The sequence below is a fragment of the Trypanosoma equiperdum genome, assembly GCF_001457755.1.
Source record: "Trypanosoma equiperdum strain OVI genome assembly, contig: ctg_880, whole genome shotgun sequence".
In the NCBI taxonomy this organism is placed as follows: Eukaryota; Euglenozoa; class Kinetoplastea; order Trypanosomatida; family Trypanosomatidae; genus Trypanosoma; species Trypanosoma equiperdum.
Genome location: NW_027124843.1, coordinates 20,000 through 32,699, shown reverse-complemented (window position 1 = coordinate 32,699; position 12,700 = coordinate 20,000). Strand labels below are relative to the sequence as shown.

The window sequence follows — 12,700 nt, the reverse complement described above, 5'->3', positions numbered from 1 at the left end:
GCATCATAAAATCCTGTTTCAGCAAAATCCTGACAGTGTGATATGCACATTAATTTGCGGCACTACACATGAAACAAGCGCTGTTGGCAACCCGCGGAGCGGCTCATTACTAGTGTCAGGATTTGGTTATGTCTGTACGCTGCTAACGGGTGATCGGCAAGTAGAGATCACCGGTTATGCGGCCAAGGTATTTGGCGTTTAGACATCTCAGTATTACTGGCAGTCAGTCGGTAGTAACATTTACGCATGGGGGGGGCGAAAAAGCAAAGTACGCTAAGGCAGATACTATCTGGACAAACTCCGCAAGGCGTCGGTACAGCTGTGTTTTCTCCCTTATGCAAGTACTGCACGATGAGGTGATCAATAATATCACTTGCTTCCCTTGTTGGTACCGCGTAAGGTGGCTGGGGAATTTAGATGCCGAAGTTCTTAGTATACTGAAGTGCTGGCGCTATGTGTACGGAATGACGTCTCCGAGCGCCAAGCATATGGCGCCAAAAGCGACTCCAACATAACGTTCTCGCTACTGATTCAATGAATAGACAGTTGCCATGATCGAGAATTAGGCCTTATGCTATTGGACGACAAAAATGAGGTTCTGCAGGTGCTGAGGATCCGTTGTGTCGTTAGTTAGCCATGGTGTTATGTCGCTTTCAAGTGGCACTACGTGCCAGTTCCAGCGCATGAACTCTAGGTGGTTGTCAGTGACTTTTTAGCAGGTGACGAGAAGCAACAATTTTTCCATGCAAGCGTTAACATGAAATTTTTATTTTTGCTTAGTAATGCTCCGAAAGGGCCAACGCCCCTGCCCGCACAGTGTTCGAGAGAGCTCTTCAGTACCACCTGTTGCGAGTACATGCACGCATCTCCTTGTGTACAATAGAAAATACATTCTAATACCGCTGATCATTTCGTAGGTGAGAGGGCATCGATCACTTTGCTTATGCAAAGCAAAACGTAAGGTGGTGTTATTGCTTTTCCTTTGTGAAGCTCACCACCTTGACAGGAACTTTTTCAGCACCAGAGGCTACGTCACCCGAAATGTTATGTAATGCATAATCATTCGGGCGCATGCACCCATGCGTAGCTGCCTGACAACCGTGCACAGTGTCCATGATCGTTCAAGGCGGCTGATTTTTTTTTTTTTGGAACCCTCATTTTCAGTTTCTGCGGGATGTCCACCATCTTTATTTAGGTGTTTGGCTCACAGGAAGTCCAAGTAGGTAATCATTTCCTCTCTTTCTGAACTCTACATACATATATGCGTATGATCAGAGAGAACCGATACGTAATGCGCTGCTGGTTGTGCACTTGCCAATCTAGGCGTACGTCTTTGGGTGTTATGTTGTCGCAGCATCTTGCGCATGGAGGTGTCTTACTGTTTTTCTTTTTTGTATCCTGTGCAACCGGACATACCGGCCGATTCTCGTTTGTGCTCACATCTTTTCTAACCTTGTGGCTGGTGCTACTTCTTGGTTTCGGCAAGCATCAAGCACTCGTTTCTTAGTGTTATTGTGGCTGTTAGTAACACAATGATCATTTGGGCAGTAGGGACAACGAACAAAGCAAAATTGAACTCTGTTGCCTTGGTTGTTAACAAGTGTTTTCCTGATCAACAACACGACATCAGACCTGTTGAGGTGAGTTCAGCTGTCCGAGCTCAACCCATGTCAGCGGGAGAGTCACAAGAAGGGGCTCAACACCGCGCCCGAGAGGCGCTACGGCACATACCTGATGCCCATTATGGGGTAGGAATGGAAGGTGGCCTGGAAAAGATCGGTGACAGATGGTTTGAATGTGGGTGGATGCATGTCATTGAGCGTTCGAGTGGACGCGAGGGGACAGGGTCATCTGGAAGGTTTGAAATGAGTCAGAAGCTCATGCAGAAGATCCTCAATGAGGGAAAGGAGCTTGCAGAAATAATGGACGAAATGACTGGTGAGAAGGACGTGAGATCTGGACAAGGAGCAATGGGAGTTCTCACAGCCGGTCACCTCAATCGTGCCGAATCCTACACACACGGACTGATATACGCGTTAGCCCCGTTTCTGTCAAGTCGGACGTATTGGGACAATTAAAGAGTATGTTATTACGGTTTGTGGCAATACACTGTGAATTGTTTCCTCCTGCTCTAGCTATTTAATACGTTGGTCTGGCCGAATGATTGATACTTCACTGTTCCCCCTCCCTGTATGTAGGAAGAGGCACCAATGTTCACCCTAATAGGTCTGGGACTTGGTGATGCCAACGACATCACAGTCAACGGACTCAAGGCGGTCCACGACGCAGACGTTGTCTACCTCGAGGCATACACATCGTTCCTCATTAACAGCTCACCCGAGGAGCTTTCTGCAGCGTATGGGAAGCCTGTTATTGTCGCTGATAGGGAAATGGTGGAGAGTGGGGATGTTTTGAGGGATGCGGAAAGTAAAAAGGTTGCATTTCTGGTTGTTGGTGACGTCTTTGGGGCAACGACGCACTCCGACTTGGTTGTGCGCTGTCGGGAACAGAAGATTGAGTGTCGTGCCATTCATAATGCCTCCATTATCAATGCCGTGGGGTGCTGTGGTCTCCAGCTCTATCGATTTGGTCAGGTGCTTTCACTTTGTTTCTGGACTGAGACATGGAAACCAGACTCGTGGTACGACAGATTGAAGACAAACCGTGACGCAGGTCTTCACACTTTGGTGTTATTGGACATCAAGGTAAAGGAGATCTCCGATGAAAATCTTGCGCGTGGTCGGAAAGTTTATGAACCACCGCGGTACATGAAGATAAGTGAAGCAATTGACCAAATCCTCGCAGTTGAGAAGAGAAAGGGTAGGGGTGCGGTTGCTGTGGACGGGGGTACGCTAGCTGTTGGCATGGCGAGAGTCGGGTCGGCAACACAGCAGGTCGTCGCTGGGCCTATGCAAGCTTTGCGTGCAGTTGATTTTGGGACCCCCCTTCACTCTCTGGTTATTGCAGGAGAGGTTCACCCATGCGAGGAAGAGCACTTGCGTCTTTTTTACCTTAATTAACAGCAATTACTAATATCGAAAGTGGGTAACATACTAACGGAAATGCAATAATTGGTTTATCTCTCTTAGGGGGTTGTGTAGTTAAACTGCGAAGTCCAATCAGGTTTCAGCTAACGTAATTCCTTCCCATCTTCTACTTTACTTTCTCTTTTCGGCGTCCTCTGGCAGGGGCGCTTGTGTCGGGGCCGTTTGCGTTAGGCAATTATAGCGCGCGCGTGAAGAAAGTGTGGACGATGCGTGGAACAACAAAGCCGATGCTCTTTTTGTGCTCCACAGCTGTGAGGCTAAATTTTTTCCCACTGGGTCTATCCGCTGGGCCACTGAATTCTCACATCCTTTTACCTCGGAATAATTTTGACGGTCGGACAACTCATGGTATGAAGAAGATCCAAGGGCAATCGAAAGACCCTCAGATGGTCATGTCTCGGGACGAGCTGAAGCTGCGATGTGAGTACTGTCGCTTTGAATGGATCCACGATACACTTTGTGTTCGCTGCCCCGCCCAGCCGTCTCATGACCAACGTGAGATGTGGCTGCATAGCACATGGATGTGGGGAAAACAACAACCGTACAAATATTACAAATACATGCCCGCAGTGCGCAATCCTAGGACAGGGATGCCCATGGCTCGCGAAGATGCGCGCGGCATGAATAATGAACGGCGTGGACAGGGACTCACCACACGGACACTTAACCTCGAAAAAGAAAGACGGGGTATATCTAGGGATGTGAGCAGGATTGGACAGTATAACACACGGTGGAAAACTAGATTTCCATTTCCTACGTAAGTGGTAGGCACATTTATCGTTTTGATTCTGGTATGTCACGGTGGGGGTTTAAGTACTTGTATCTGTATATGCTTATCCGTCCTTGAGTCTTAATCTTCAAATTGCTTCATGTCGCTTATCACTGACACATGAACTTAGGGCATGCAGCGGCGAGCTCAATTGTAGTAAAGGTAGCTGAGTTAGCGAAGAAAGCATTTTATCGGCTTAAAATATCCAGTGCGTATTCATCCAAATTGACGGAGGCTGTGGGGACTGCACTTATGAGCGCTGATCCTGAAGTACCGGTAGATCCGAACCGCCGGAGCGGTGGCCATGTGATCCGTAACATGATTTACCAACATGACAGCAGTCACAATATCGAGATCGTGACAGGGTGGAAGGACCAGGGAACACGGGAGTATAACCAACAGATTGCACCCCCCGCCAAGTTGGATCTATCACCGAAGCACCCTTGCTACCCCCTTAATGAACAGCTGGTGCGGTGCAGTTTAGAGTGTCCCATGGAAATGAAACTCGCTGGACGGATTGCATCTTGCAATTCGGAACGCAAAAACTTGATGGTGTGTTTAACTAAAAACAAGAGCTGGAAGGAGGAGCCTGCCTCAGCATGGTACAAGTTCTTTTAAGTACCGTAATGGGCTGTCGAGTGAAATGGAGCGCTAGTAAATCGGGCTTAAATGTTCATTCGCTTTGGCCCTATCGGCCGTTTTTTTGCTTGTCTCCACTGCTTCGGCCGTGTTTTATCACTTTTATTGTCTGCACACCAACCCGAAAACAACAATTAGTATCACTGATTTATTAAGTTAAGCAAGTTGGATTTTGCACGCGATGATCCGTCGCACGGCACCAGCAGTGAGCTTCACAACGTCTCACCGCGCCCTGATGCTGCGCACTAACCGCCCTCTTTTGTCCGCTGATATGCACTCGCTGGAACGCTTCAAAGTCGCGTGGGATGAGATGCCTGTTCATCTAATCGGTGCTTCGCGCAAGCAATCTTTTGAGTGGTACTGGAAGTGTATGTATCAACTTGGCATTCGCTCAACATACCGCATGACAAAGAGTCGAGTGGTTATGAATTGGTGCGCAGTGTTTGTTTTTATGTATCTGACATACATCTCTGTGTGCTTCTCGTCGTTTTACCATATATACTATCAGGACTGGCCCGAAGAATTCAAGCGGGAGAACGCGCGGGCATATGCACAATCCAAGGGTTCGGATGTTTGGGCAGCGGATGGCAAGTTTATCAAACCGTACTTTCACATAAATCCTCCGATGCTAACAATGACGACTGAAGATCTGTGATGAAAGGGGTCCGAGCCGGTAAAACGCCAATGGTAGGGTTAGGAAAGATGCACGTAGTTGTGAAAGGGAGCTATCGTGTACTATCGAAACTATTTTACGTACGTTCCATGCTTAGTAGTTCATGTATAACTTTTATTCCTTGTTGTCTTTAAGTAGGTAGTCTTGTCTGTTCCCAGTCACCGTAAATGTGGATTATTTTTCTGTTTTTTACCTTATATTTCTAAAAAAATTCCAACGTTCCTTATGGCACGGGTGTACTTCGTTGCAATGTTATATGTTGAGCACGGCAGGGTGCGGCAAAACGCAAGGGAGTGGTAAAAATGTGAGTGACACTGTGGGTGTAAAGCACAAGCGTGGACCTGTTGCAGCCACAAGACGAGCGTTCGTTCTTTTAGCTGCATAGTGTAGGGGAAATAATTTGCACAGAGTAAGTCAAGGGACGGTAGAATTCGATCGCCTGATGAGCACACACCCTTCTGTGTACCTTCTAATAGCACGGTGCGTGCAAAGTCTCGACATGTATGTGTGACGTTTTCTATGCCATGCGTCTGCTCCTTCTTGGTTTTCGACTGGGTAACATTAGGTTGGCTGGCCCCAGGAGGCTATAAGAAGTCGGATTGTAAAGTGGTGGTGAGGTTGAGCAGGAATCGAGTGTTTTGCGGGTATGTTTACTGTATCTTGTAATGTTGCCTTCTTGTGTCATCCAGCAGTGCACCACAGCTTACTGCTTTTACGGGCACTGCGGCAACGCCACACCCTTGCTATAGAACGCATGGGGGCTAATGTGACCAACATCGGCGGCACTGTTTCTTTGTCACAGTGCGGGAATCATATCTCCATTGTACCTCCGAATTTACACGGAAGCAAATGCGTGACTAGCGGAGGGAGCATAGGGACGGTAGGGGAATCACCGCTGTGTGTTGCTGAGCACGGGCTGCAGCGCGTGCATGACCCTCAACACATACTCTACCTCTTTTCATCGGCATCACCAGTGCGTCAGTCTGCACTGGATGAACAAATTCAGTCGTACCTGAATGCAGTGGTTGTGAGCAATCAGGTGTTGCGTGCCGCAGATGACGTGCTTATAGCTTTGAGCATCGGCGAGATGGAAGCGGTTCGGCAAACGCACGGAAACCTGATAGATTGCGTAGCGGCTCTCGATGCCTCCCTCCAGCAAACTACAGAAAATGAAGAGGGAGGGGGAGGAAATGGGGCAACACAGGAGGTTGACTGTTTGAGCACCTGGCCTCTATTCACAACGATACAGTTCCTGGTGGAGGAGGGTGGCTTGCCGCTAGGCCCATTCCCACGAATGTCCAGAGCATATTATCGGCTGAAGGAATCCACGCCTGTCGTCGCGCATAGTCAACTTGTTTGGCGCACGTTTGAGTTATCCCGGGGTCCCGAGGGACCCACGGGAGAACTTCCAGCTTGGCCACACCGAGGTTTTCTACGCGACATTCAGAAACAAATAGCAGAGTACACTACCGACCCTCCAGAGCGTATTATGGCTGGGGTTACCGGTGAAAAGGGGCCGCTACGGGCGCGGGTGAGCGGAGCGCGACTAGGACTACAGCGCACCCCTGCCCGCATCCCATGGACGATGCAGGGTCTTCATAGGTAAATGATTGTCACTTTGTACGTCGTGCTATATAATTCACACAAGTACTGTCTTGTATCTCCTTCGCCCTCTTTGCTTACACTGCTTTTTATTTTTGGGGGAGAGGGTGGCGATCCAACTCTCCCCAACTGTTTTTGCGTCGGCAGCGATAGGGATCACTTCACTTTGAATCGCTCATTTCCTCATTTGCTATGGGTTTTTTTTAAAAAGGATTACAACAACTACTTTTGTTGTAGTTTATTGTGGAAATAGTGGTGGTGGCGGTGGCGGTGAGGAATTCAATACCGGACGCGACAAAGGTAGACCATGAGCCGCAATGGCGAGCTTTGCCTCAAAAAGGTGATAATTTCTTATTGCCCCAGCAACGGGGCCCCAAACACACGACAGTTTCTTGCCACTCACCTGCCCCACTTCCATGCGAAGTACCCAAGCGTTAGCATTGATCTCCGGCCGCGTCTGTGGCCAGAGATGGCCATCACCGGAGTGTATCGTGACGGAAGTGAGCGTAGTTACAACACAAAGAATTTGAGCCCGATGGGAATATTCCTACGACTGAACAATCTTGTGAGCACCGCTAACGACTACGATCAGCCTTTCTGTGCTTCGCATTTGCACTTCCAGCGACGCTCTGTGCAGGGGACGTGGAATCCGTGGTTGTGGAACTATGAAACGGAGCGCCGCCGTACGGAGGCACCACAGTGGCGACGGAAGCTCTCGGAAAAGGAGTGGGACTATTATGTCGGGCAGTATAGCGCTCAGATGAAGCAGGAGGAGGATGAAATCCAACGCAGGGTTGCGGATCGCACATGCGTACAGGAGCAGAGCACACGAGAGGTGCAAGAACGTTGGAAACGACACGTGGTGCCCAGGATGCAAACTGATTTGGAGTTTAATCTTTCCCACTTCAAGCGACAGCACGCCCGAGGGCAGCTTCAGCAACGTCCGGTGACAATGGGTGAGTACCGTTTGTTCTCTGTTCCTGACCCACGAGAGCTCGGGCAGGATGCTGTCGACACGATGAGGAGAAGGGAATCACATAACATGGAAGTTTGGTGGCGAAAACGAAAGGAACAATTAAAGCCCCCCTAGTTTGTGACCGTTGTGGATGCACACCAGAAGTTGAAGGCACGTGAGTTGCCGCCCGAAACGATTGCGTTCCGGTTTGTGCTTCTGTACGGAGCAAGCACCTGTTCTGCATGCATTGTTGTGTGGTGGAGTGCATCTTTTATCGATATTCACTGACCAGGCTACTGAGGTCTCAACTGCTGCTACCCCAGTCGTATGTTGGGCACTCCTCCAATGCTGTTGAAACCTGGCGTCACGAGATTTCCGATTGGGATTCTCTTTTCAACGAAGTATATGCGGCTGGACTCACCGCAGATCTTGCAAATAATTCATTTTTTCTCTCACACGAAGTTGGTGAGTGGTGAGGGGTTTTCAGCTGTTGCCCACAGAATTTTGGGGTTCCCCCACCGTTTGTAATAGCTTCTGTTTCCTTTTAATTTTCTTCTGCTTCTAGGTTCAAAGCTCAACCCTTCACCGTTTGCTCTCCCTTTTTTTAAAAAATTTTAACACAAAGAGCCAACCCAACAACTTATTCGACAGCTGACAAAGCAGTTGAGCACGTTTGCGGGTGCAACGTGAGCACCCAAAATTACGCTTGACGGGGCACTTACCTGCCCGGCACACGACAGAAGTTGTTGGTTTGTGGAGACGCAAAGTCACGTAAACCAACATTAGGATAAGTTAGTACTGGGCAGAACTTAGCAGATTGCTCTCATTCTGCATTGTATCGCCTTTGAAGCTTGGTCTGCAAACGAACTTTTGTGTGTGATTACTGTGGAACGAAATGGTGCCGTCTGAACCCCAGCAGGAGCTTCCGGTCAAGCAGGTATTAGGGGACGCCGTCAGCACACCAACCACAAATGTGGAGGGGTCCCCAACCGTAACTGCCGGTATGCCTGCGCAGCGTCTAAGACCTGCTGCACGTCGCGCCATGGGTCACCGCCGGTCGGTTAGTGTATTTTACGAAGTGTCGGCGCAATCTGCAGCATCCCCCACGTGCTCTACGCGGGGCACATCCACGTTGAATGCACACTTCCTTAACTTGCCTGAGATGCTGCAAACTGTGTTGAATGCACCAGCGGACAAGATTCTACCTAGAGGGTGGCTCCGGCTCCTGGATAGGGTATTGGGCCATGGTTCGTTTGGGGAAGTAGTGTATGGAGAGTTGGCACGTAATGTTAGCGCAGTGGAATGCCACGTAGATCCGGTATTAGGACTTCCCCGAGTCGCGCCCCCGTGTCGCAGCTCCGGAGCTGCAACAGGGGGCCCTGCGGACGATATTAGCATAAGCCCCACAGAGCCGCCACGAAACTTTGGGAGCGCTGCTGCTCGTAGTGATTCGATCTCTGCTGTTGCTGATGTAGCCGCTGGGGACTGTCGTAGCAAGCATGGTAGCGCCAACACAGAGAATGGCTGCTCTTTCTCTGATATGGCTGAGGGCACCGCTGCTGGGGATGGTGTTAAGTGCGGCCGAAGTACACTAAACCGTGACTCGGACGGGGGCATGTGTGACTTAGAGGATGCCTTTTTGGCGTCAACATCTTGCGTGAGCACCCAATCGTCAAGTCATTCCTGTATATCGACTACTGTAGCCGACTCCCCACAGCCATGTCGCGACCAATTTGTCTCTAGTAGGACTGACACTTCTCGGTTGGGGGATTTGGAAGCCACAACAGAACCATCAACCCAAAAAGAGTTGTCAACAGTGGTGGCGGTGAAACGAGTAGACAAAGGTCGTTTGTCAAAGCGTCAGCAGTTTGTAGTTGCCTTCCACTCGGAGGTCCATCTCAGTTGTACCCTTCAACACCCTTCTCTAGTTTTTGTGCATGGAGTAGCGGAGGATGAGACGGAACTCTATCTTGTTATGGAAGTTGCTGAAGGGGGTACACTTCAGGAGTATGCCAAAGAAGCATCGGCGGAGGATCTACAACTTACTGTCCCTCGCATGATAGCTGAAATTGTTCTGGCGTTAGAGTACCTACGACAACATGGCGTCGCACACCGTGATATTAAACCGTGTAATATTTTGCTTACTAAAGACCACCACGTAAAGCTGGCTGATTTTGGTTCGGCTTGCAAAATTGATGACCCCGCAGCGAACACATTCGGGGGCACCGTCGCCTACATGGCTCCAGAGGTGGTGAAGACAGGAAAAGCGACATCGACGAGCGACTTATGGTCCCTCGGCTGCGTTGTGTTCGAACTCTTCGCAGGTCAAACACCGATCCAGGGGAAAACTCATGTGCTCATGATGTCGGCGATAAAGGAGTATCAGAATGGCAGCATCGCCTTCCCCGAAACCTTCCCAACAGATGCTCAGAATCTTGTGCAACTTCTTCTTAGGTGTGAACCATGCGATCGTCTGGGTTCTGACGAAACAGGGGGTTTTGAATCCTTAAAGAAGCACGATTTTTTTGCCAACGTCGACTGGGCCCAGTATAATTGTTTGTCGAAGCCGGGGCCTTGAAGATTTTGGCTGTGTACCCGTTGCGCAAGTCGCTGGTGTATGAGGGCTGTCGCTGGGTCAGCCGCATCCACGTCAGGGGTGCAGGCCAGGTGTTTCTCCTCAGCTTCACCGCAGAGCCTTCCGGCGGTGAGTACGCCATGATCGAATTGGTCGTCGTCATAGTCAGCGTTGCTGCCCCGGTACTTCTGCAAGTTTTCAATTCGACGAAAAGAAAAGCTGCTTGTCCGTGCGTAGAAAACGTCACAGTGTGGGTGAGTGCAGCGAACAGTTTTGCTCGCCGTCCCGTTCTCCGACTGTTACTGAGAAAATTATGTTCCCAAAGTTCAGGATTACGGCGGCAGCGAGGGGCTGGGAGAAGGTACAATGCGTTGAGCGAATTTGGGTTGGTGCCACTCCTGCGTGTCCTTGCGATACTCACCCCCTTTTGAATAGCAGTGGAGTTTGGGGTGAAAAGGGGTGAGTGTATTGAAGGCGTACGCGTCAGACAAACTAGCGGCGGTTGGGTGGGGAACAGTTAGTTGGTGGTGAAGATCCTATCATCCAACTCTATGGTTGCCACTTGCTCCCCGCCTCTTCTTGTTTGCGTTACCGCTCATCCTTCTCGTGACTATCATTCTCACCGCTAACTCCTCCCCAACGCACGCATACCATCCCCAAGTTGGGCGGGGGGGGAGGGAGGGGGCAGAAGCCCTTAACCCGTGGCATTGTGTTGTTGGGAACTTGTCATCCATAACACGCTGAGCCCTAGAGAACAAAGTGCTGTTTTGTCATCCCCGATACGATTATGCAAATTGGCACGTGCCGAACAAAAATGAGATGTCTACGAATACAGGTGGGGCTGCATTCACATCTAAATCTTCTTTCGATGCATTGAACATGCGAAAGTTGGAGTAAGCGCTTTGGGTGTTTCAAGGTGTAGGGAGTATAGGGAAGGTGTCGTTCAGTGCTCAAGGTGACCAGAAAAAAAAAAAGGAAACTTTCTTACAACTCCTTCTTACGAGCATACGGTTCTGTCGCTTTCCCCCTCACGATATTTTCTGGCAAACACAACAAAGCGAATGGTTGCAGTTGTAGCGGGGTATCCATGTGCAAAAACAGATGACTTTTTTCTTCCTTCTTGATTTGTGTGGTCGTTGCTACCCCTTGCTGTTTTCACTGTGAAGTCAGACACCGATAGCACCAGCATAGACAAGCGTTAATATGTACCCTAGCTCGTGAGCGTAAGTATTTGGGTTTACCATCCTGTTCAACAAAGCGCCACAATGAACATAAAAATATCTTTTTACCTCCTCTGTAAGTTTTGATTTCTATCTTCTCAATACCTTTTCTCCCTCGCTCTCTTCGTATATATGCCTATGTAATTTATGTCCAAAGCACGGATCCACTTTCATGGGCAACTGCGTGTGTGTGTGTGTGTGTGTGTGTTTCTTTGTTGAATGCGGTCACTTCATAGCTTCTGTGTTGTTTCCGCCTCTTCTCATTTCTTAAGTGCGGTATGCTCACCCAGTGGTCAATACAGGCACCAACGTGCATGTTTTACTCCTTCCTTCATTTTATTTTGCTTTGTTGGCCACCTTTGTTGCCCGCTGTGGCGTGTTGTTTGATAACTTCTTTTAAATTGCGTGGAAGGACTAGTTTATCCTTCAATCTGAATGTGTAGCCAGCAAAAAATATACCTGTCTCCATATATATATACATACATATTTTTTTAGGCGCTTGCTCACCACTTCTTTGAACACAACTCCTCAAACTATGACGTTCTCCCTCCTACTTTTGTTGTCCCTATTGTCATTAGGGTTATTACTGTTACTCCAGTGCGGCAATACGTATGCGGATCGGTTGCGCTTTAATGAACGTTGTTGAGTCGCGTCGCGTCGTGACGGGTGGAAAGTTTTGGGAATGTGTGGGGTTGTCTCAACTAGAGAATGAAGGTGCAACAAAAAAAAAAGTTTAGCCTATATGTACCATAGTGGATGGGTGGGGAAAAATAATGGGGACAGCGGGACGCCACGGTGAAGCGATGCTTTTCTTATGTCTTTTATGTTCGTCTCATTGGCCGATTCGCCGGGAGTTTGTGATTACGGATGGGTTCCCTTTTCTACGCTGTATTTGTATTTGCATTGCATTTCGTGTGAGTAGCAGAGGCATACGGATGTGTACTCAACTTGTCTCGTGTAGTGGCAACATCAGTGAAGGAAGGAGGTGAGGGAATGACGGTGGAAGTGAGCCCACATGTGTATATGTGCCGGTATGCTGGCTGCTAAGTAAAACATATAAATAAATGAACATATATATGTTGGGGAACGTGAGTCTCCCGCCTTCATCGTTTTTGCGTTTGCTTGTGGAATTTCTTCCGTTGCATTTTTTTTTCCTTTTTCGGGCATTCCCCGACTGCCATGTGAATACATGTTCCCTTATATACGTGAAGGTTCAGCTT

The 12,700-nt window shown here is 48.9% G+C and overlaps 8 protein-coding genes across 8 annotated transcripts; all 8 read left to right on the top strand.

Moving 5' to 3' along the window:
• Positions 1-1,532: 1,532 nt before the first annotated feature.
• Positions 1,533-2,078, top strand: TEOVI_000421900 (Protein of unknown function DUF84, putative; the record flags this gene model as incomplete). Its single annotated transcript, XM_067227014.1, has 1 exon — positions 1,533-2,078. The coding sequence occupies one exon, from the start codon at positions 1,533-1,535 to the stop codon at positions 2,076-2,078; it is 546 nt and encodes a 181-aa protein (XP_067083115.1).
• Positions 2,079-2,210: 132 nt separating this feature from the next.
• TEOVI_000421800 (diphthine synthase, putative) lies at positions 2,211-3,020 on the top strand (the record flags this gene model as incomplete). Its single annotated transcript, XM_067227013.1, has 1 exon — positions 2,211-3,020. The coding sequence occupies one exon, from the start codon at positions 2,211-2,213 to the stop codon at positions 3,018-3,020; it is 810 nt and encodes a 269-aa protein (XP_067083114.1).
• Positions 3,021-3,253: 233 nt separating this feature from the next.
• On the top strand, positions 3,254-3,808 carry TEOVI_000421700 (uncharacterized protein; the record flags this gene model as incomplete). Its single annotated transcript, XM_067227012.1, has 1 exon — positions 3,254-3,808. The coding sequence occupies one exon, from the start codon at positions 3,254-3,256 to the stop codon at positions 3,806-3,808; it is 555 nt and encodes a 184-aa protein (XP_067083113.1).
• A 128-nt stretch (positions 3,809-3,936) lies between these two features.
• Positions 3,937-4,434, top strand: TEOVI_000421600 (uncharacterized protein; the record flags this gene model as incomplete). Its single annotated transcript, XM_067227011.1, has 1 exon — positions 3,937-4,434. The coding sequence occupies one exon, from the start codon at positions 3,937-3,939 to the stop codon at positions 4,432-4,434; it is 498 nt and encodes a 165-aa protein (XP_067083112.1).
• Positions 4,435-4,636: 202 nt separating this feature from the next.
• TEOVI_000421500 (cytochrome oxidase subunit VIII) lies at positions 4,637-5,110 on the top strand (the record flags this gene model as incomplete). Its single annotated transcript, XM_067227010.1, has 1 exon — positions 4,637-5,110. The coding sequence occupies one exon, from the start codon at positions 4,637-4,639 to the stop codon at positions 5,108-5,110; it is 474 nt and encodes a 157-aa protein (XP_067083111.1).
• A 664-nt stretch (positions 5,111-5,774) lies between these two features.
• Positions 5,775-6,734, top strand: TEOVI_000421400 (uncharacterized protein; the record flags this gene model as incomplete). The annotated part of the gene is made up of 1 exon (XM_067227009.1): positions 5,775-6,734. One exon carries the CDS (start codon positions 5,775-5,777, stop codon positions 6,732-6,734), a length of 960 nt encoding a protein of 319 aa, XP_067083110.1.
• Positions 6,735-7,037: 303 nt separating this feature from the next.
• On the top strand, positions 7,038-7,820 carry TEOVI_000421300 (Mitochondrial ribosomal protein L51 / S25 / CI-B8 domain containing protein, putative; the record flags this gene model as incomplete). The annotated part of the gene is made up of 1 exon (XM_067227008.1): positions 7,038-7,820. One exon carries the CDS (start codon positions 7,038-7,040, stop codon positions 7,818-7,820), a length of 783 nt encoding a protein of 260 aa, XP_067083109.1.
• Positions 7,821-8,580: 760 nt separating this feature from the next.
• TEOVI_000421200 (protein kinase, putative) lies at positions 8,581-10,263 on the top strand (the record flags this gene model as incomplete). Its single annotated transcript, XM_067227007.1, has 1 exon — positions 8,581-10,263. The coding sequence occupies one exon, from the start codon at positions 8,581-8,583 to the stop codon at positions 10,261-10,263; it is 1,683 nt and encodes a 560-aa protein (XP_067083108.1).
• Between the last annotated feature and the right edge of the window lie 2,437 nt (positions 10,264-12,700).